Source organism: Physeter macrocephalus, chromosome 13 (genome assembly GCF_002837175.3).
Source record: "Physeter macrocephalus isolate SW-GA chromosome 13, ASM283717v5, whole genome shotgun sequence".
Lineage (NCBI taxonomy): Eukaryota > Metazoa > Chordata > Mammalia > Artiodactyla > Physeteridae > Physeter > Physeter macrocephalus.
The window spans coordinates 21,102,494-21,126,892 of NC_041226.1; the positions used below are offsets into that span (position 1 = coordinate 21,102,494).

Below are 24,399 nucleotides of genomic sequence, written 5' to 3' on the forward strand. Positions count from 1 at the left end.
CTTCAAAACTCCAGAGATTACTGAAGAGATGACAGGGATGGAAGTTTGCAAGGCAAAGGCCCAGAGGGAGGAAGGACCCTGTCATGGAGCAGGGCGACAGAGCAGAGTGTAGAGATGCACATGCGGGCATTATGCAGACAGAACATTCCAGCGGTAAGTGATATAGATCAGCACTACAAAGAGAATATGGACAAGACAGAAGCTTATAAGGTCCCTGGAGCGGAGGGCAGAAGTTGGTTGTGGGGCTTTCTCCCCGAGTGCCAGCAGAGTGTCAACAGTCTTTCGAATGTGACGAAAATCCAACTGCAGGATGTCATACGGAGAGCAGAGGTCAGCCTATTCCGAGGGCAGCCATCAGAACAGAAAGAGACAGTGCATACAATTAAAAATACACAGAACAACGGCTGAAAAGAAGCACACATTTTTAGTTACTAGCAAATGGCAAGAGTAGCCCCTTATTTCAAGCAGGTAAAACCCGTTCCACCACAGATTTTTTAATTAATTCCAAAAAGCAGCATACCCAACACAGTCTATGCAAATAGGACAAAGAAATTCCTCACCCAGAATCTCACTATCGAGGAATAGAAGGTTCTGTAATTTATACATCCTTCTGGTATTCAAACAGTTTTAATCATGAGTCAGCAGTGGCATAAAAATAAGAGCTTCGCACCTGGGACATTTAGGTCTTCACTTCACTAAAGGGAAAAATACAAACTTAAAAATTTAATCCCCACCTTTCCTCACCATTCTCTTAGTGCATTTTTTACCCTGGTCTATGAAGACTGAATATAAAGTATTTCTCTCCGAAAGGTAATACATGCGCCTAATTTGTTTTCCTTTCAGGATTATTGATAAACTCTGGGGAATGCTAGTTTTAATCATGTCCCTACATGTGCCCAAAAACTACATTAAATTTCACATTTTTACAACTGGACATAAACCAAAAATTTAAAAGAGGCTTCTTAGATCTGCAGTTAGAATAAAAGTACATTCCTGCATAGAGGAATTATGTAAATTTCTTCACCACTAAACAGGTATGTGTAGGGGGAGGGGCCGGGAGAACAGGCCTCCGTGTTTTGTCTACTTGACAGTCACCATGTAAGGAGGCAGAATTCCTACTTTATCAACTAAACGCACAAATAAGATAGTCCTATGAGTTGACCTCTGGATGCCTACTGCTATCAGGAAGCAAATGGTTTTCTGATACCCTGAATTCCTGAACCAGAAATGACCGCAGCTTCAAATTAAAAATGATTATAATTGCTATGTCAGTATGTACCAAAGTTCTGGCTTTGTTTCCAAATTAAACAAGGATTGAAAATATCTGTGAGAGATTGCATAAATGCAGCTTTATGTCCAAATTAGGCAAAGCATTTAAAAAAAATATATATTATATATTTTATAATATACTTTGCAACAATACTGCCCTTTGTTTTAGCATCACTGCTAAGCAGATGCAAATCACAGAGCTACTGAAAGATGATTCTAAGATGATTGCCCTTATCTTCTGCAGTTAGCTTGATGCCCTCTGGTACAGAGGGATAATCAATGTAAGTGCGTTGAATAAGATCATAAAGCTCCTAATCTTAAATTATGAAGGTAGAGATCCTCTTAACAAAAGATTTTTTTTAAGGATATTAATAAATCATGTTATATCTATTCAGCCTGTGCATCTTTTCTCAGCGCATTTAGAGGAAGCAAGCTACCACTGTTATTTCCTCAAGAATTAAAACAGCTACACATAGAATGGATTTCACTGTGACAGAGATGCTGATCGGGAGCTAACAGATGGGGAAACATCTACGAGAAGTAGTTTCCTATTGCAGTAAGAATTTTCTGTTGCAATGGTGTGCTTGAGCAAAACAGACAGAAGACAGAAGGCGTACGCACACTAAAATGTGATTGTCACCAAAGTGGTATTTCCATGTTCAAAGCAAATCATTTTATCTCCAGGATATATTTCAATACATTTCCCAGAACCCTATGGAAAATGTCTGCTCTGCTCCCCAGCAACTCCATCGAAGAACTAAGAATTAGATTGTCTGCAGTTTCCAGTGTTATTTACTCAGTAGTACACTTCTCGCACGGGTAGGCAACACAGACCATTCTTCTCATTCTGGAAATAATTTCGTGATGCCCCAGATTCTGGGCTTTTATTCAGATTAAAGTGGGTAAAGCCTAGACTCACAGTCCACAGCGGGCGGTTTAAATTAAATCACGATCTCTGAAGAAAAAAGCAGGGGTCTAAGATTGGCTGGGAGGCAAAAATCTGAAGCATCATCATGTGTGCAGTGTGGGCTACTCTCTGATCCTACCCCCCGTCACACAGCCCATGGCCGTCAGATCAGTCCCTCAAGGATGCTATGATGGGAACCAGGGCCGAAGTTGCCAGGGGAACCTGGGAGTTTTCTGACCCTTGTGCTTTCCAAGTTTCAGTCTTAATAAGAGGGACTTCCAGATTATGCTTCACTTTTTTCTTATAATTAAAACAGGAAAACACTAAAAAGGAAGGAAATTTAAAGAGGCCAAATTTCACCATGTATCTACAGAGCATTAGTAATTATTGCAAGGCATTTAAAAAACATAGTTAATACACTCAAGAGTCCGGAGAGGCAAGTGCAGATGCTAATTCTCGTTACAGTGAACAGAAATCACAATCGCCAGAAGTTAACCGATTCTCATACAAGTCAACACAAGAGTGTGTGACTAAGATTACTATTAAAGATTGACTCAGGTTCCCCAAATACTATAGATAGAAACAAAATTGTACACAGATCTATCAAAAGGTCTAATTTACAGGCATTCTGAGTACAATACAGACTAATTCTAAGAAATTTAGAATATATTGTTTATTTAAATTTGATTTTGAAAGGCAGTATGCTTACAAATATTGTTTATTTAAATTTAATTTTGAAAGGCAGTATGCTTACAAAGCATTTTTAATCTGAAATGTCATAGCACAAGAATGTTGATGGTCATTCTGAAAATGTAAAGCCCTAACTGACAAGGTGTAATTTGGCAGAGAATGGAGTGAGGTAGGAAAAGTTTTCCAGAATTTTCTCCAGCTATATAAGAACGAATCACCAATTTTATGCACTTAGTAACTCTAATATCAGTAAGCTAATTCATCTAGAAATGCAATTTCAAGCTCTTTGAAGATGCTGCTTCGAGAAAGTATTTGTTCTCAACTATGTACCAATGTCAGACCATTGACCGGAAGTGGTTCTACCACCAGGAGACACATGGGGGGAAAGGATTCTTACATGAATGGTGATACACACCTACTAACCATTGGAGATGACTGGTTTTACAAGCTAGAGACTGGCTCTTCCTCATGCATTAGGGATTTAAAAATTTACATTAATAAAATAATAACTTGGTGTCAATCTGCACCTCTGATCATCCAACCTCGGAAGTAACCAAGGTAAATGGAAACTTAAAATAAATCTTGTAATAAGAATCTCACCATCCCCCAAAAGTGTTTATTAGTTATGACTTAAATTGATACTAAAGTCATTGATTTGGGGGAAAAAAGAGACATAAGGTTCAAAGAGGCGAAGGAATTCATATCTCCTATTCTCAAGATTAAAACAAACAAACAAAAAAGGTAGCTTCAATTTATAGAACGTCTTCCAATTTAAAAAATTCAGATAATTTACATAAACTGTCCTAAACCCTTATAACAGGTATAAAGTAGGAAAAGTTTTGCAATTACTTTCAAAAATAATGTCTCCTTATAAAAGTCAACAAAATACAAATATGAAAGGCACTGAAAAGAAGACCCAGCCATAATTCCACTTGTATCAATGCAATCATCGTTAGCATCTCAGTGTACTTTAGGATTTTATTTTTAACTCCATCTGGCTGATGCAGAGGCTGGACACCAAGGGACCTGTCCTTGTAGATATGGAAGGAAAACCTTCCACCTCCCACCGTCTAGTGAGGACCTCTGGCCTCTGTGCTTTCTGGCAGGCAAGAGCCCTGTACAGCTGATGGAGTTGCTGCCCTGACCCTCCTCCCCAACTCCTCTCTGGAGACAGTAATGAACAGGAGGGGCCGGGCAGCTAGAAAACAAGGTGCATTTCTATTCCATGTCCCTTCCTCCTCTAAACAGGGCAAGTCTGTTAAATTAAGGACCTTGCTCCTTACAGAGGTTTGGAGGCCAAGGCTACTTATTTAACATCAGGTAGACAGACAGAGACCAGGGGGTCTCCCTTCAGAAAGGGACCAGGGCATCTTCCCTCAGACAGAGATCAGGGAGCATCCTTTCAGACAGAGACGTCAGTGTCTCCCCTCAGACAGGGACCAGGGCAATTTCTCTCAGAAAAAGACCAGGGTGTCTCCTCTGAGAGAGAGAGAGAGAGACCAGGGGATCTCCCTTTAGAAAAAGACCAGAGTGTCTTCCCTCCAAAAAAATAAAATCAAGGTGAAATACTGCCCTGGTGAGTAAAAAAAAAAAAAAAATATATATATATATATCTATTTTCTAATACTTTTGATGCTTCACAAATGAGAGATTTCCCTCGACCTGAAACACTTCCCTCCAAAAAAGTAAAATCAAGGTGAAATACTCCCCGGGTGAGAAAAAAAAAAAAAAAATATATATATATATATCTATTTTCTAATACTTTTGATGCTTCACAAATGAGAGATTTCCCTCGACCTGAAACAATACTAGTAAGAGCCCTAAAACAGCCCTAAATTTGGATCAAACTGGAGACCCCCAGTAGCCAATCGTGAATCCTGCACATCAAGATCAGAGGCCAGGAATGACCAAGCTGACTCAGAAAAGGCAAAGGAAGCCTCAGTATGTCCACAAATAGGCTCATGACCCCAAGGCTTAATTGAAGTCAGATTCCTGGGTGATACAAAGAGTTTACAGTGAAGAATTTGGAAGCCAGCCAAGGGTAAGCCTGTGTTCAAGATCAAGTTGACACTTGCACCAGAGGTCAGAGACAGCTGCACAGTCTGACCACCGGCATCAACACTACAAGAGGCCATGGGATGGTGCCAGCAACATCACCTGACCCCCAGATTTTCCAGGGTGCCTTGAGGCACGTGGGGTAATTTTCCTGCCTCAGAGGAGCTGGTGGGGGAAAGCAATCATGGCGCTGCGGGATGGAGCTGAGCGTCTATGGACTATCAGCTCAAAGAAACCTTAAGGGTCTAGTGATTTTCAAACTACAATTAGCAACAGGACACTTTTCCCCCAAAGGAACTCTTAACTGGAAAGCCAATGCATGCCACACAGGCAAAGGAGAAACTGCCGTGACTGAATCAAGGGGGTGGGAGTGAACTGCAGCCCCGGCTTGGCTTCCGAAAGAATCAAGGGGCTCTGTAGAATGTGGTTTAATCCATTGCTTAAGTCCAACACCTGCAGTTTGCAGAGCAGGGAACTTGGACGCAGAGAGCCCCTGTGTGTGCCGGAAAGAAGGCAGGCGCTGGACGCGGACGGACCGCGGTTCGAACGCCAGCTCTGCTGCCTCCCAGCTGCGGGCATGAGCTTAGGAAATTGTGTAACGTCTCTGGGCCTCATTTTCCTCCGAGCATGGTAATAAAATATTGGCCTCCGAGCCTCAACCGTGAGCATCTGAGAAGATGATGCAGCTGCCAGAAGGTCCCGGCGAGTGGTTCACGGCTCCAGGCTTTAATGCGCTTGCCTCAGGGCACATCACCAGTTAACGGCACAGGTGCAGCTAATTCACCCCAAACCTCGTGTCCCTCGCTCTGCTCACAGATCCTCCGCACTCGCCCTCACGCCTCTCCTTCCAGGCGGCGGGCGCTCAATCTGTCCCTGTAGTTGAAGAACTGGCCCCAAACAGAAAAACAAAAACAAAAAACCCCAAGGCACTGGAAATGGGCAGCAGGAAGTGACCCAGGCTGAAATAACTACCTGAAGAGATATTAACTCTGCCACCAGAAAAGGAACTTGCCGGGGTGGTGGGGGCGGGGGGGGCGGCATTTCCCATTTGTTTTTCAGGATCTGCCCTTGGTATTCTCATCAGCAAACCTCTGCCTCTTCCCAGAATCCCTCACAGATGATGGCAAATACGCCTGCTGTCGCCCTAACAGAATTTCTCCAGAAACCCAACACCGACTTCTTTCTGTGATGTCAACTCCTTTCTATAGGTGGCGTTGACTGCGAAGTCCTGTCTGTGCCCCTGGACTAAGAAAGGTATAGATCTAGCCTCATCCAAACATCAGGAATAACAGACAGAGGTCTAGAGTCGCCGTATCCATCTACTCTTGATGCATACTCCGACCTTCTGCAAATAAACTAGGCCGCTTACACTGTGTGCAGTTCTGAATGCAGCCAATTCGAAGAAGCCACATTTACAGGGAAGCCTCTCCACTGGGCACCACAATAAAACGCTTCATGAACCTTGACCAATCCTGAGGCAGGTACCTGGGATTGGGTTCCTGGGGACTTCTAGAGAAAATATGATAAAACCTATAACAACTGGAACAATTTTAAAACCGCTTCCTTCCCATCGTATTAATTTATATGTGTCATCGTTTGCTCAGTGACCACATTCCACCCAGATGAACCTGATACAACTGAGTAAGCTGCCGACCTTGACTTTGGGTTGTAGTTTCAAACTGTGATCCTTTTACAAAAGGGCAACAAACCCGGGCTGAGAGCCAGCTGTGACTTCTCAGTCTCTACAGGATGATTTATCATTGTCAATTAGCTATTTAGCTTAAAATAATACAGAATCCCAGATCTCCGTGACTTATCCGTATGTGTATGTAGATAAGTTATGGATGGAGAAGAAAGCAGGGCAAGCTTGCAAATTAGGAGGAATTCGCTAAGCTGCCGGGAAATCAGTGAGTATTTTGTTACCCAAATGTTAAGTTTGAAGCAAAAAAAGAAAATGTGATGTTAAAGGTCCTCCGCTTTTAAGTTACCAGGCTTTTAAAATGTCTGACTGCAAGGGGAGAATTCCTGCAGCTAGCATTGCAGTGTGCCACATACACACTCAAATCATCAACCATCTTAAGCAGTGGAAGAAGGGGTTATTTCCACCCCTCCCCCAACTTAGTATCGCATTCCTAGCTGAAAACATTTCCTCATTTCCAATAATTTATGACTCATTTATTCCAAGAGATGAAAGCACGCTCCTTTGAGTATATATAGCAAGATTTGCCAGCTGCACTCCAATTGCAGTTTCTGGTTTTCCACTAGACTATTCCTCCCTTCCTTTAACATGTCTCATTAAAGAAGTTCAACTGCTAACCAACCAACAGACTTCTTCTAGTAGCAATGAACTTAATGTAACGCTAGTCACCCAGTAGGATGCTACTGGATTATCCACCAGGATGGATACAGATGTACACACAATCACACACACACACATACACAATGCAGACTTGAAAATCGCCTCAAATCTTAAAAATCGTTTCAAAAATAGCCTCAGTGATGTATTTCTTTCTTTCTTTTTTGTTTTAGTGATATATTTCTTACTAAGCATAGTTAAGTTGGGACACTGGCAGAAAAGATGATTTACTTCTTGTAATTCAATTGTCTCTGGAATTATCAGTTGCCTATTAGTGCTAGGGGCATAATTCAGATATTACGATAAAATTTTCTCTGCATTTTGATGCTAATTTAATTTCCTTTTCCTCACTTTAAAAGGAAATCATAATTACCAATCTTTACTCACAATAAATGGTTAAGGGCATTTTCACGTCATTTTGTGTCATCATAAGCCAAGAAAAATGATGAGTTTTAAAATATCACAGGGGATTGGTCATAACTCATCAGCGCTTTTGAGTACAGACACAAATAATTTACAATCTGAAACTTGGTGTGATAATTTTGATTCACACATGGGAAATCTTATTAACCCATGATGGAATCAAATCATTAAAAATGGTAGGCGCACGACAATTTCACGAACATCTGAAGTCAAGAATGTATGGGCAATAGTAGAATGCACACATACAATACAGACACACAGACTAACACTGCTGAAAGACATTTGGATTGATCATAAAGACATTTAGTACCTTATATAAAGATTATACTCTATTTAAAAATGCATTTGAAAGCTTCTTTTAATTGGTACAGTTTTGACTTAAAGATGCTTTAATAATTCTCTCCTTTTCCTCAAATAAGATTAGAAGCCCACCACTTAACTCTCACCTTCAAATGTCAACAAGCTGAAAAATAGGAAGGAAGGAAGGAAGGAAGGGAGGGAGGGAGGGAGGGAGGGAGGGAGAAAAAGCCTTACTCAATTCCAATAACTAACTCCTATCAATGAGTAGAACTGCATGAAAATGTAATTCCTTCACATACGCAAAAACAGTATCTCATGATAGAGTTTGTAGTTACTTTATTCCTGGAACATTAGTACAGACAGAAGAAAATTTTAAGAAAGGTAGTTTCTATTTCCCTTTAACACAATGATGAAAAGCTTGTCAACTTATCCCCAAATTCTGAGTGAGCTGTCTTTTATCTCCCTAAGAAATCATTTTATGTTACTGATAGTAAAGTTGTTAGAAGACCCAAATCAGCTATCTGGCTGAGGCTAAGGCTGGGGCTTAGCTTGGGAGAAAGAAAAAGTAGCAAATCATTGCTGGGCTGGCTACAGGGAATTGCCAGTTGGGTCTAGAGTGGACTAAAGGGGAAAACGTAAATGCAAACAGTTAACAAACTATAAAGCAATATACAAACATTGTTATTATGAATGGTTGTGATTAATGATAATAATAACAATAATTATAATATTTTCAATGCTTATTATTTTGCACTACATATCCCAAACCTACAAGGAGTGCAAATCAACAAATCAGTGGTCAACTACTGCTTAAGATCTTTGGATAGGGAAAAAACATCACCTCCAAAATTCTACCCTGTGTAACCCACAGAAGGCTCACTGAAGCTTCAGCAATTTCTGCTCTTTGAGACGAGAATCAAGCTGACTACGTTGTTTTTTTTAAGTTTGGACTTTCGTATTTATTTCAAACCCTTAAAAAAATTATATTCCCCTTTCCTTCAGAATTGACCATACCATTTTAAGCCATTTTTATTTCACTGCAATAGAGTAATTTAAACTAAAATTTTATATAACTTATTCAACATTATTCCTCAAGCAAGACCGAGATGAAAAAGGATGGACAAAGGTGTATATCTATTCAACAGGTTCAAACACATATATTAAGTAAAATCTTTACTCAAACATAGTTACTGGAACTAAGTTTGATGTTACCTCTGGTACTCCTAATTTTCGGCATGCTTCCAAAAAGTTTTCCACGTTTCTTCTGCATTTGGCCATGCTAAGTTTAGGCTACGAATGCAAATATTCAGAAATAAAGAATTATTAAGAGAAATACTTGTAATAACAGGTTAAATTTTAAACTTTCTAAATGGCAGAAGTACTACACATTTATTGGAGAAAAATAATACATAAGCAAACAGAAGACCACAAAAAATTATCCAGAAACATTCACCTAAAGAGCTGTTCATAGTTTGGATTATATTCTTCTAGACACTGCGTGTGTACACAAAGATATGCATATATATATATATATATATATATATACACACACATAGATATGTTTATATGTAGAATTTCTGCATACATGTATATACATACGTGCAAGATTTTCTGCACATGTGTGTGAATGTATACGTGTGGATACACACACACACGGTTTTTATGAGATCATACTATTGTGTAACCTGCTTTAGTTGACTTAAAAGTATACCATAAACATCACCTTTTCCCATCAGCAAATATATTTCCATATGAAGGGTTAAATTCACCAGGCCAATGACTCTCTCTCTCGCCAAAGCAGTCGGTTTTATTAGAAAGCTGGTGACGTGCAGGGCGAGGAGATTAGAGGCAGGGTGGGGAGCAGCCTTCTAGGTTAGAGCGAGCAACCTGTGCAAACACGGGAGTGGACAGTGAAGGCACAGACGGCAGATGGAAGCGGGTTCTACTGCTACGCCGTGGCTGGCTCTGGTCAATGGGAGCTCAAGATACTCAGTGAAGAATTTCTGAGAAGTGGACATTTAGAAACTTTTCTAGAAAGGAAAACTGCAATATAATAACATAAGCTAAAATATTTCACAGGTGTTAAAATGGATATTTATGAAGAGCTTTAATGACTTGGGGAAATACTTCGGTTTTCATAAATTTTAAAAACCACTAAAGAGTATATATATGAGAAGCTCACAATTCAAAACCAACTTATATGTAGGAGGAATGCTAGCAGCATAACAGCCAAAATGTAAACAGTGGTTGTCTTTGGGTGGTGGGACAGAACATGATGTATTTTCCTCCTGCATTTCTCCATTTTCTCCAATCAAGCATTATTCCCATTATATTTTCAAGTAAAGTTTTTTATTTGAAAAAGATAAAAGGTGACAACCAAAGGATGTAGCATTTTTTTCCTGAAGAATTGATCAAATATACAAATGTGTGTAGATACATGATTCATAGTACACAGTATTCATATTCCTCATACCTTATAACACAATAACTGTATATTTAAATTGGAGGCTGAGGAATCGTACTTTCTTTCTTATGAGTTGGGGAAAAATACTGAATGAGAATCTGGTACACAGCTCAAACAACTTAACAGTAGTTTGGACTTCAAAACTTTTTCATATTCGATTATAGGACAGAATTTACTGCCCAAACTAAGGCAGATAAAGCAGATTTGAATCAGAAGACAAACTGTTTTGTTTTGGTTTTGTTTCCCTGTGTTTTCTGAGGCAAAAAAGTGGTCAGTCTTTTGAAGGGAAAAATATACTCAACTGTATAGAAAGAAAACTGATGGTTGAAATGCGATCATCAGCTAATTTTTCCTGCTGCCAAGAGAAAAGAAACTAAGAAAAATAATGCCACTCCGATGCTTTCCTGGGCGGGGAGTGGGGCTTCACATGTGGCTTTCACTCCACACACTCTTCATATGATATTTTATGAACACTGTGCCTTGAGGTTGGGGGCTCTGGCTTTTGAAAAATCTGTTCATAAACACTAATGATCACAATGGCTTGCATTCGCATTTATATCACATGTAGGCCCTCATTTCATCCTCATGGGAGCAGTTCCATGACAGAGAAGAGCCAATCAAGTTAAAGAAAGGTTAAATAACTTTCCCAAAGTCGCATGGATTATATAGATGTGGAATTGGAATCCAACCCCTACATTCTTAGCCCCTAAACTCTTCTGCTTCACCTAATAGTAAATAGTATGGATAGAGGTTCCTCTCTACTTGTCTGAACCCTACGTAGGCTTCAAAGACAAGCTTATCTTTGATTCTCCCTCCCTCATCTGAATGACCATAAAATGATTCCATAGCCCAGTTCTGGATGGTAATATGGTCCATGATGTACAGGAAGAGGATGCCAGTGCCTGCTTTATCTCCCCCACATGGAGACGAGGATTTTTAGGGACTAATGGTGTCTCACTCGGTCTCTTTCATCTTTCCCCAGTTTCCTTGGTATCTCCAACCTACCCCTGAGCACAGCCAGTGATCAAGGAATTGTTGAATTAATGACCAGCTGACCAACCTCTGGCCTGACAGGTTACTAATGATATTTTATACAGAATCCACATCTTTTCAGAGCTATCCTAAAATCCTCAATAACTAATAGAGGAAAGAGTTTCCATTTAGAAGAGAACTCATCAACCAAAAGAAGTTTTCCAAAAAGACTTCTCACTGTTTAAATAATTCCTTGTGAGGAATGAATCTTTGTGTCTCTACAGTCTTAAAGTTAGCAGCCCAAGCATTTCTTTAACGTGTTTTGCTTTATATTTGAAGTCAGTTCCTTTTCTGTCATTTACATACTTACTTTAAATATTTTCCCTTTTTACAGTGAAAATGTTGCTTCATTCAGAAATGCTATTCCTTTTCTGCTCTTCTAGTTGTTTGGGGCCCAACACAGAGGATTTGAGCAGGGTCCTGGAGATCCCATCGGTATCTTTAACCAGCAATACTGTCCCAAAGGAGTTTGTTTGATGTAAGAGTTAGTTTCCCTTTATATGGTGTTACTTACAACTGCTGGTGAGGGGACATGGATGCTTGCGACGGATCGTGGGCGGATGTGGTTGACTAGATGGCAGAGGACGACGCCATCCATGAGGGCAGCCCCCAGGTCTTCGTGCAGGCTGACCTTGAGTCTCATCTCGATGCTCTGGGAAGGAATCAGAAGGAAGCCAATTGCTCTCAGGCAACTGAGGGTAAAATACAGTTATGGGTATTCATGAATTGAGACTTAAGTTTCATTATGGAGAAGGATAAGAACACGTGGAAAACACTGACATGATTTCAACCTTTTCGAAAGATATTAAAATAAAAATCTTTCTGTAGAAAAACAAATTCAGTTGTGTTTAAAATTTTTAATTAGTTGAGTTTTTAAAAGAATGGGCTTCTTGGGACTTCCCTGGTGGTCCAGTGGGAAAGAATCCGCCTTCCAATGCAGGGGACGCGGGTTCGATCCCTGGTCAGGGAACTAAGATCCCACATGCCACAGGGCAACTAAGCCCACGCGCCACAACTACTGAGCTCGCGCACCTCAACTAGAGAGCCCGAGTGCCGCAAACTACAGAGCCCATGTGCTCTGGACCCCACGCCACAACTAGAGAAGAGAAAACCCACACACCACAACTAGAGAGAAGCCTGTGTGACGCAACAAAAGATCCCACATGCCACAGTGAAGATCCCATGTGCCACAACGAAGACCCGAGACAGCCAAAAAAAAAAAAAATGGACTTCTTAAGTTCACATCACTATGTTGTACACCTGAAACTAAAATCATATTTTAAGTCAATTATACTTCAATAAAAAATAAATAAAATAAAATAAACAAAAATAAATGAAAAAACCCAAATCCAACTGGTTCAGACAGACTGCAAGGGGCAGAAAAGGCATTAAGAGATGCTTTTCTCTGAGACCATGTTTTAGTTCAAAAATCAATTTTTCTCCCTTTTTAAAAAATTAAACACTTTGAGATAATTATACATTCATATGGAGTTATAAGAAGTAATACAGAGAGATCTCATGTACCCTTTACCCAGTTTCCCTCTAAGGTAACAACCTTCAAAAATATATACTACAACATCACAGTCGGGACACTGGCATTGATAGAACATGTCCATCACCACAAGGATCTCTCACAATGCTGTTTTACAGCGACACCTACTTCCCTCCTACCCCCAAGTACCTCTTTGGCCCTACTCCCCTTCTCCTCTCCTTCCAGGACTCCCATGACATGAATGTGTATCATCTGTTACACTCCCACAGGTCCCTGGGGCTCTCTGCTCATTTATTTTCAGTCTATCTTCTCTCTGCTATTCAGATTAGGTAATCCCTATTGTTCTGTCTTCCAGTTCACTGATTCTTTCCTCTGTTACCTCCATTCTGCTGTTGAGCCCACCCCCTGGGCTTCTTCTTTTGGATAATGTATTCTGCAGTTCTACATTTCCACTGGTCCTTCTTTATGTCTTCTATTTCTCTGCTAAGATTTTGTATTCCTTTGCAGAGGCATTCTGTTTTTTTCTTTCTTTCACCTGTGTTTGTAATTGCTTGTGGAAGCATTTCTGTGACGAACAGTATAAAATCTTTGTCAGATGATAACATCTCTGCCACAATAGTGTTGTCATCTGTTGATTATCTTTTCACATTCATTCTGGTTCTTGGTAGAATGAGTGATTTTTTTGGTTGAAACCTGGACATTTCTGGTATTATGAGACTCTGGATCCTATTTAAACTTTCTGTTTTAGCTGGCTTTTTTGGACACTGCTCTGGCAGGGAAAGGGAGGCTACCACCTTGTTACTGCTGTGTAAATGCAGATTTCCACTTGCTGTCAGTGACTGGGGTGGGTGTGGAAATCCAGGCTCCCCATGTGGGCTCCACCGACACCATGGGAGGGGACGGGATCATTCTTAGCTCATGGGAATGAAATTCCTGGCTCCCAACTTGGCCTTCTCTGATACCATCCCAGCAGAGGTTAAAGTCTAGCTGCCTACGCCATCCTTGCAGGCATGGGTAGGGGTGGGACCACAGGTTTTCTGTAGTGTTTAGCTGGAGTAAGAGCCCTTAATGTCTAAAAATTTTCTCTCTCACTAGGCTGCCCCTTTTCTGGTCCTTTGCCCAAAGTAAGCAAGCTTTCATTGGGACTTTTTTTTCTTAATTCGTGCCCATTAGCATTTCCGGTTTCCAACTACTTCACCTTCAAGTCTGAGAAAGATAAGGCAAAAAAGAAATCCCACTGGACTCACAACCACTGTCATTCCTAGTCCCGAGGAGCCCAGCTAGTCTGAATTATTCTCTCCACTTTTCAGAGTGTTCCTATGCTTATTTTATATATAATCACCAGGGGTTTTAGTTGTACTTAGTGGGATGAATGGGGAAAAGTACATCAACTCCATCTCCTCAGAAGCAGAAGTAGATAGATCAGTTTTTAAAACTTCAAATACAAATTTCTGCTTTACAGCAGAAGCTCCTTGTAAATGGATAACGGCGTAAAAAAGGATGACTTTACTGGGAGATCTGCAATAAGTGAAGCACTTGAAAATCAGTGCATGTAACAGGGTTGCATAATTCTCTTTCAGAACTGTCTTGTATAGACACCTCATTTTTTTCCAAGCACGCTTTCAGTCTCTAATTTTACATCACTAAATTAAAACATAAGCTATCAATATGACCCAGGCTTTAAGATAAAATTATATCACTCTTTGAGAGGCATAGCTCAACTCCTGATCTTATTTTTACATATCTCTGAAAGTTCACCTCCCAAGTTTACGGCACATCCAAATAGTCTAGGCAAATGACAGAGGACTGACTTGCCCTATGTGACTGCTGAGTCAACCACAGTGGCTTAAAGTGGTGGTAAGAGGTTTCTGGGTTTTTTTTCTTTCCTCCTGACTATGTGCTAAACCGTATATAAAGTAGCATCTTCCACAACAAAGATTCTGACCTACCTTAATTCAGCTTTAGTTTTAATTATAGGATTCACTGTGCATTTGTAGAACTCATTGCTATCTGAAATTGTGTATGTATCTGTTTCCTTCTTACTTACTCTGTCTTCTCAGTAGACTACAGGCTTCATGTGAGCAGGGACCTTTTTGTTCTTTTCTCTATCACCTAGACTATACAGCCTGGCACAGAGAGCCGTCAATAATCATTTGCTAGTGAAAGGAGAAGATGTAGTATAAAATCTACCTCCTCTAGTTCATGGCTATGGTACTTCTCTTTAAATATAAAGAACTTATGTAGTAATTCATGATGTACTGCCTTTAATAACTAATACCAGTGTGTTCTTTGGTGACTGACTCTTGTCCTGCTGTTTGATCTTCCACATATTTACATACGATCCTCCTAACTAGACACAAAGACCATGAGGGTAGAAAAATACATACACAGTTCCCACTAGGAGCTGTGCTGGGGATAGAAACACAACAAGGAATAAGACAGCCATGGTCCCTGCCATCACCAAGCTTGAAATCTTCCCTGGCACCCAGCACAAGACTTCACCCTTGGTAGGAACTCAAACGGTTTGCCTATTATGACATTCGAAAATTCTGGCCGGTTTGGGGTACGTAGTAAGGATAACTATAAATATCTTTAAATTCATGGGATATTATTAAGTATATTAATAACAGTGCATTTTTTAAAGCGTACCAGAACTGAAATAATACTAGCTTTTATACATAGGTATTAAGTCTTTCTACTTACATTATCTCATGTATTTCTCATAAAATCCCATGAAGGTAGATGGGAACTATTGTTTTTAATACATGAAAAGACTCAAACTCAGGGATGTTAAGTGACTTGTCCGATATCAAACAGTGAGGCTGGCTAGATTTGAAACTAGATATTCAGTCTGCAGTGCTTCAAAGTCTACTTTTTTTTTTTAAAGATTTTTTTTGATGTGGACCATTTTTAAAGTCTTTATTAAATTTGTTACAATGTTCCTTCTGTTTTATGTTTTGGTTTTTTGGCCGTGAGGCATGTGGGATCTTAGCTCCCCAACCAGGGATCGAACCCACCCTCCTTGTATTGGAAGGTGAAGTCTTAACCACTGGACCACCAGGGAAGTCCCCAATGTCTACTTTTTAAACATACAGAATGCTGCTTCAATTCTGGAAATAATTATTCAGTTATACAATGTTTCCCGGTACCTCTCGGAGCTGTTCCACCAGTTCTTTTTCTTCTCTCATCTGTTCCATTTTCCGCCGAATTGTAAACTGTGGGTCTATAGATTCCAAATTTCTCTGTGGTCTGAGAAACACTGTAACAGAAAGGGAAAAAAGCCTTTATGGAGCGCCTAGTACAGGGTGCTGTACAGGGCTGCTCATATTTAAATCAAATAGTTTATTTATCCCAAATAATTCATTCACCACTCACAAAACAATAAATTCTGACTTCACATGAAAAGATTGATTCGAATATTCTAGAGAAGATTATGTATTCAATTATTCTGGGTTGTGTGGACGAACCATCAGCTGAATCCAGGAAAGGGCTTGGTCATCCTTGGCACCATTCCAGACCCCTTCTCTCTCATTTTCCCACTGCTTTTATTCCAAGTTTTCATCTACATTCCAGGTTTCACAATCCTTTCATTAAATTTGGATACTCTGTTTCAATTAATAAGACAGAATTGCTTTACAGGTTCCAAACAAGCACAGGTTAAGGATTCTGTTGGCTGAGGTTTTTCATCAGCCTGGGTTAGGAACTAAGGGATGATACACATTATCCACTCAGATAGGTATCTGAGTGTGGAGGGAAAAATTCTGCCTTCTATCATGTCACTGACAGCACATCCCAAAAGTCGGCTCTTCAGAGATGACCACAGACTCCTTTTAGAAAAGCTGGCAAGATGGGAGACAGTTTTAAGAGATCATCTCTGGCGGCAGGTCCTTAAAATTACAACCTCCAGAAACAGCGACTCACAGTGGCAACTCTGGAAGGAGGTAAGGCTCTGGCTGCAGAGAAAATGAATGCTCTCAACCTTTGAAGGATGACATCTTTTAAAGACTAACAGAGAAGGTACAAAATATGCTATGGGGGCTTCCCTGGTGGCGCAGTGGTTGCGCGTCCGCCTGCCGATGCAGGGGACACGGGTTCGCGCCCCGGTCCGGGAGGATCCCGCATGCCGCGGAGCGGCTGGGCCCGTGAGCCATGGCCGCTGGATACCCAAAAAAAAAAAAAAAAAAAAAAAAAAAAAAAAAAAAAAATGCTATGTACGGGCAGAGTGATTATGGCAATTTTTATTAGGATACAAAGCCCAGGGCGAATTTAAACTTGAATCTTTTTCTTCCTTGAGATTCTTATCGTATTAAGACTGTCAACTTTCCATGCACACCAGAGGGGGCAAAGAACGGTTAAGAGCTGTAGTTGGTTCCCTCTGTCCCACAGATTTTCAGATTGGGGGCGGGGGGGACGAATGAGTGGGGCGCTTCAGAAAATTTGGGGCAGAGAACTCCAATTTTAAAAATCAATACCACGTAGAAGGCTGCAGTGACATACTGCAATTCTAGGAGCTTCAATCACCGTATCTTCAATAATGTAGAATAAGAAGATTATGTAACGTTTATTCTATTCTGCCAAACACTTGCTATGAACCACTTTAAAAGCATTTCAATTTATTTGTTTTTTAATTAAATATGGTTTACAAAAATACTTTGAATAAAAACAACTGGAGTCCACCATATAATCAATTATCCCATATTCACCCAACTATGTCGTTTTAACCTCAATTTGTATCTTTGAACCAAAACACTTTAATAAGTGTCTTGCACTATACTTCTCACATCTCAGTATTTTCTTTCTAAATCAGTTCTTGGATATCTGAATCAGCCCTCTGGTGCTCTATAGAGGACCAGAAAGTTGACACATCTTAAGAAATCCGTGACTTACAGAAATTAATGGAACGAGGGAATGATCTATTGTATGTTAACACCTTCTGGAACCTCAGAGAAAAGTCAGCCTGGGGCCTGGGCTTCTGCCTCAAGCCACCTAAGGAAGCCACAAGCAGAAAGAGCCAAAGTCTTGTCACCAAGACCTACAAAAACCAAACCCCACAGGAAGCGAGACCAGTTGTTTCAAAAATAAAGGCAAGGCAGGCAAAGGAAGTAGGATGGACCAACCAGCAGGGAGAGATGAGAAGTTCACAGAGCAAAGGGAAATGAGGAAGAATTTGACAAAATAAGAAGCACGGAAGAAACTGGAAATGCATTATATTTGCCTTTGCACCATATTGAGACCAACCAAAAAATCTACCCATTTAAACATAGTGACCAGAAGAGATATATATTAAAATGTAAAGTCTAGAAATAATCCACACCACCAAAGAAAAAGTCAACCAAATTTACCAAAAAAGTCAAGGAATGTGGACTTAGCTGAGTAATACACACACTGGCCAGCAAGGGGAACCCCAGAACAGTTTAAACAAATCTAATGTTTTCTTTGGAGGTTTTATTTTCCTTTCCCTTTTTTTCTGGGGGAAATCTTATCTAATACTACATGTTTAATATTTTCAGTATGTTTTTACTGGCAGATTTCATTCTGAATACGAAGCTATCAGGAAGTTAAATTAACGTGAGCTTTTGGCTAACAGCACACTCTTCAAGTATCTTATACCCTGTTAGAGCCCTGTGTAAGACACCAAGATAATTCAATGGTATCTGGGTTTTAATTTCCTGGCATTGCTTTTCATCTTAAATTCCCATACGTCTCAAAAAACACAAAATGCATGCTTGGGTATTTGCTTTATGAATGTAAGTAGTCAAAAAGGGTTAAAACATATGTGAACCATTATTTTTAAAATGAATACTTCAAATGTACATAAAATTACTGGAAACCTGACTATAATACTACTAGTTTTCTAAATAGATTAGTTATTGTAGAATATATTAGAATTTAAAATGAACTATTTAAACTAATAATAAATCTACAGAGCACATAAGTTTGTTATGACAGAATAATTTTAATAGGACCATTATGGTAGCTCTGATTATTTTATCCACAGTTGTGTTTTTTTTTTCTTTCAAGTCATATTTAAATAATAAATGCAGTGACCAGCCTGGTCAAAACTTCAGGAAAGTGATCTATGGAGGAATTATTCTGGTCTTCCTTAATTTCATATCACTACATTTCAAGAACTCCCCTACTTAATTCAGGGGAATAAAAGTTTAGCTTGTGGCTGCAAGACACTATTAAGAGCAGCCCTGTTAGTAACTGTCTTTCACATCAAATGTCACACTGATTGTGTAAATAAGAAGAAAAAAAGAGGGGCAAGTGAGCAGAGTGAGGGTGTGTGTCAGTGTGTGTGTGTGTGTGTGTGTACACACACATATGCATGCACAAGGGGTAGGAAGAGACAAGGAAATAGGTGATTTAAGATGCAGGAAAAAACGAGTCCTGCTTAGCTGTTTAATTACTGTATATCAAATATTGATAACATTCAAAGAATGAAAAGGAAGATTTGTTCATATTTGCAATTTCTTTAGCTGAAGAGACAAATTTCTAAGCAAAGACTCTGCAGGGAATGGTCAATATGCTTATGCAGAATATCAAATGCATCCTTGCAGGTACATGTCCAAGTCCACTGATTTTTCCATAATCTCTACCTCCTCCTTCACCCTCCTCATCACCTTCATCCCTGACCTGGGTGGGAGTGGTCTGTCAGCTGTGAATGTACAACATGCTTTATCTGTGTCTCTCATGGCACTCTTCACTTTCTGTCCTACAGGAGAGATCTGCTTTTCTCCATTAGGACTCTGTAAGAGTTTATGTTTGTTTCCAATTTAAACCTCTACCCCTGCCCCACAAAGCAGTTTGTTAGATGAATAAACAAACAAGTGCTTCAAAAACTCCCTCATTCAAAGATCACTTTATATGAAGAATACCTTGTCAGAGATTACCCTACCCTGATAATCAGTCATCTTAATTTTTTTTAACATGAAAAATCTCCTAAATCTTAGTCTCCAGGTCTGAATGCATTAGACTCTGAAATAAAAGTTCCAGGAAGGCAGAGATCTAGTCTGTCTTTTTCAGAGCTGTATCCACAGTAAAGAGCATCATACCTAACACATAGGACGCACTCAGAAAATCTTTAAGGATGTGCACAAGAAACTTTTTCTAATTGTTGTAAAAGTATCTTTCAGTTAAGCAAAGAAAGCTCGCTCCTCTAAAAATTGCCTGAAATGTTACTTATTTAATTATTAAGTGAAAGGAACTTTGCATAGAAATTATCAGTCTATATTATTAACCTTTGTTATCTAAATTTAACTCTAGATTTCTTCTCTGTGGACACATGATGTTTTGGAATTTGGCTCTCAACTTCTCCTTGGAAATTAAAAACCTGGACTGGGTGTGATGTTGAAGACATACAAATTCAAGGGCAGCAATATGGTGGCTTTGAAAAAGTATCACGAGCTGTAGATCCAGGTTAATGTGAATCTGAAATCTAATTAGTGCGTTCATTTATTCCCTGGTGCCCAAAAATGAGTTATGTAAATCCTCTGCCCTCAAAATGCTCAGATTTCCTTTCTATGGTCTTGGGCAGTTTATTCAACCCAGTGGTTTTCACCTACTTAAACATAACATAAAATCAGTAAAATAATAAGAATAATAATCAGTGCAAAGACTCCACGCTACTATGAATAAATCAGCACAGGCAGTGTGGGGTATAGGCAGTTATTGTTTATAAAATGCCCAGGTGATTCTAATATGAAGACAGGTTGAGAACCACTGAAAACAACTCTCATCTCACAGCTTCAGTTTCATCATTTGTGTAATGGGGAAAATAACACCTAGAAGTGCAAGATTATGGTAAAACAATTCCAGAAAATGTCTGTAAACTGGCCCAAGATAGATATGTCCATTCATTCACTTTCCAGTGATAGTTTAAAGATCAATTTTAAGTGTAAATTAGCACCCACCAATTCACTGCAAATGAAAAAGGGAAAATAATTCAAAGGAAGATAGGAATGATTTTAATTTCAAAATGAAGGGGAAAAGGAAAGAAAGATACAGAGTAGTAAGAGGGCACAAGAAAAAGGAGCAGAAGAGAAGTTATCAAGTTAAGAACAACTTGAAGTGAAGCTGCCCCATCCAGCTCCAGGGGTGGAAAGACATACAGACACACATCCACATCCTTCCCCATCCATTTTAGGAGACAGAACTTTGGGGATTGTGGGAATTCAAACTCCCAAGAACCTTCTAGCCAGTTTGCCTTTTTTTATTTCTTGGAAGAATGAGTTTTAGGGAAAATAGGGAATTTGAAATGAGATATATTTGAAACAAAATATTAGAAAGCTATGTTTATTATTTTAAATGTATTTCTTTAAATAAAATTTAAATTTTGCTTAAATATTGATATTTAAATAAAAGGGTAATTTTAACATAAAGCAAGACAGTGAACAAGGTATAAAAATGCCAACTTTACCAAAAATAATAAAAATATAAATGAAGGACAAGCTATATTATGCTGGGTTGAGTTGGTAATATGATGCCATTTATTTACACAGGGTGAGATAGCTGCAGATATTGGATAATGGAGAAAATATGAGGAAACAAAACTGCTGGGGTAATCAGCTTTGAAATGCCATGAGAGGCCACTGAATAGGATCTACTATTTCAGAGGAACCAGTAAGAACAACATAAAAGTAGGCTGTATTCCTCTTCCAACCTTAGCGCATATACTTGGGGATACATATAGTGCTTCTTCATTAATTTAAAAAATGTATTGGAAAATGTATTCAAATCAGAAGGCAATATTTAGCACAAAGAGAATGAAGATTCTATTTGAAAGGTCAGATCTGGGAACCTACACAAATATTTGCAAAGATTTCTGTTGCCAGAAAATTCATAGATAATTAATAGAAAATCATCTCTTGCCCAGGGCATATTGTAGACAAATTAAAAATAGGGGAAAATAACAACTATCCAATATCTGACATGATTAACCCAGGTAGATAAATACTGAAAACAATCCTTTTATTATTTGTGTGTTGGGGGGGGGCATAATAGCTACACATGAATCCCTGGAATTTTCACTCAAACAAAAACTACCAGAGAAGTATTACCAGGTTATTTTATTTTCAGAAAGATTTTCACAATGATTATTTTTCTATGGAAATCTTAGGACTTTCAATAAAAAGAAGGCCATCTGGCTTAGTAGCTTGCACAAAGAACCCTCAATAAACAGCTGTAGATGAAGGTAGATATGGTGGAGAGGAGATGATCAGAGAGTTAGGAGCCCTGGGTGTGACCCCACCTCTCCCTCTACCTAACAGCGTGACCCAGTGTGACCCACCTTTCTCGTTTTAGTTGGTTCATCTATAAAGACAGCAATCTTACTGCTACGTAAGATGTCTAGATCTTACCCAGCTTAAAAAAAAAAGGCTTTGGTTTCAGATATCACTCCTAAGGAAATACCAAATCACACATAAATCTTTCATTCTAGGCTCATTTCCTTTAAACAACATCAGATCCATAAATAGCCATGCTTTCTGAAAAACCAAAATGCCTCTCTCCCCTTTTTATTTTTAAGTAAAGGAACAGGTTTATCAAGAAAGTTTCCATTTAGCCTTCCTCAACTTCCAGAATTTAAAATGGGATGATATTAGAAGGGACTTTGGTTTCCCTGTTGTTGTTGTTGTTTAATCACACTTGTTTTCAGTTAAAAATTTTAGAAATCTATGAAATAATGAAATTCCTTTTGTAACTAACCTGCCAAGATATACATTATCCTTCTACATAAGGAAGTCTGGAAAAGCATTTTTTGGTTGAATTTTGACCAGAAATCACAGCAAATGTTTTAAATATATGGTTTCTATTCATTACATATAACATATTGACACTTAGATAAAAAAAATAAGTATTATCAGAAAATACATCTTCTTATTGTGCTTGCATTGTGGTTTTACCCCACACATCACTTCTCTTCCCTATAAACCATACTCTCTATTTCATTTCACGTTACTTTTATCTTCTGGTATCTTGGAGTAAAATGTTTAATATCTGAAGTAACAGACCAGTATGGAGATTCAGATATCTGTGGTAAATATATCTAAATAACTATATTTATTTTATTTTCATCTTTTAGGCTACTTCAGATATTTAGTGGGCATGAAATCAAACGATATCCACATTAATCCTAGCTAGGTGTCCACAATTTTTTATTTACACATTTGGTTCTCAAGCCAAGTTACCATTCTTGAGTATCATATAGATGAAATTACACTCAAAAGGGCTGAAGGTATCAAAAGTCAAAATGTGCAAATAATTTGCAAAAAAAAAAGCAAGTGATTTCATATTTAGGAATTTCTCACTTCTAACTGTTTTCAGTGCAGTCCTCTTGGATCAGCCACAGTATGTCTTGATTACTTTAAAAATTTCATATGGTAAGCATAGATGATAAAAGATGAAACTCTGAAAGCATTTAGTTCAAAAGCAGGAGCAGCAGAGATTAACCAAATGTACAAACCCCCAATTTTTATAAACAAGCAAACACACCAAAAAAAAAAAAAACAAAAAAAAACCCCAAGCAGAAAGGATAGAGAAGAAATTATTGTATAGTCCTTCCAAAATTCAGAATATTCAAGATAATTAAATGTAGCTTGACAAACTGCCAGAGAACAATGCACATGCACTTTTCTGGACTTTCCAGGTTTACTATTATCTCTTATATCAGGCATGCAGGAGAATATACACTCTAACTTCAGCTGCACAGAAATGAATGTTCAGTATATTCATTCACTGGCTTATTAATGAGCACATCGAAGAATAGGTACAAAGCCACCTACCATTGTCACTGTCTCCTTCAGATGGAACACTGTAGCTAGAGTTGTCCCATGTTTGTGCCTGTGTAAGTTTGTTGAAGGAGATAGGAGGAAGAGTGAGGGCTGGGTCTGCAGGAGAGCGAGAGAGCCAGTCCGCGTACAGTTGCACAAGGACCAGGAAAAACCAAAGGGGCAGCAGCATTTCACAAATGGCATAAGGATTGTATGGAAATGAAGCGAATTTCATATTATGGAATTTAATTTCAAATGTACAATATAGGAGAAGAATGAAAGATGGCGCATGGAATAAAAAGAATGATAAAAAACTGAGTGTTAGTACTTATCAATCATATACTTGGCAAGCAGTTAATACCGTTAATCGTTAACAGTTCGCAAGCCCACAGACTTAGAGTACTAATGAATCATGTCAGTGGAAAGAAGAAGTACCCATAGATTATGCAGATAAAAAGCAAAAGACCTACCAGACACCTTTTCCAAAGACCTAAATAACTAACAATCTTAGCAAATATGGTTCACACAAAAAATTCGTTTACATAGAAAAAGCTTAATATGTATAAATATGTCTATTATTTAGAAATAAATCTATTATAGAATCAGTGTTTACCACTGGTGGATTTTTTTCCCCAAGGTAAT

The 24,399-nt window shown here is 38.8% G+C and overlaps 1 protein-coding gene across 1 annotated transcript in view; it reads right to left on the reverse strand.

The window, feature by feature from the left end:
* The window catches only part of LRCH1 (leucine rich repeats and calponin homology domain containing 1), a 183,847-nt gene continuing 159,448 nt past the window's right edge, over positions 1–24,399 (reverse strand). The window contains 4 exon segments of the mRNA XM_055089619.1: positions 1–336; positions 9,213–9,290; positions 12,011–12,148; positions 16,138–16,247. Of these exon segments, the coding sequence (XP_054945594.1) occupies positions 130–336; positions 9,213–9,290; positions 12,011–12,148; positions 16,138–16,247 (533 nt within the window). The 3' untranslated portion in view covers positions 1–129.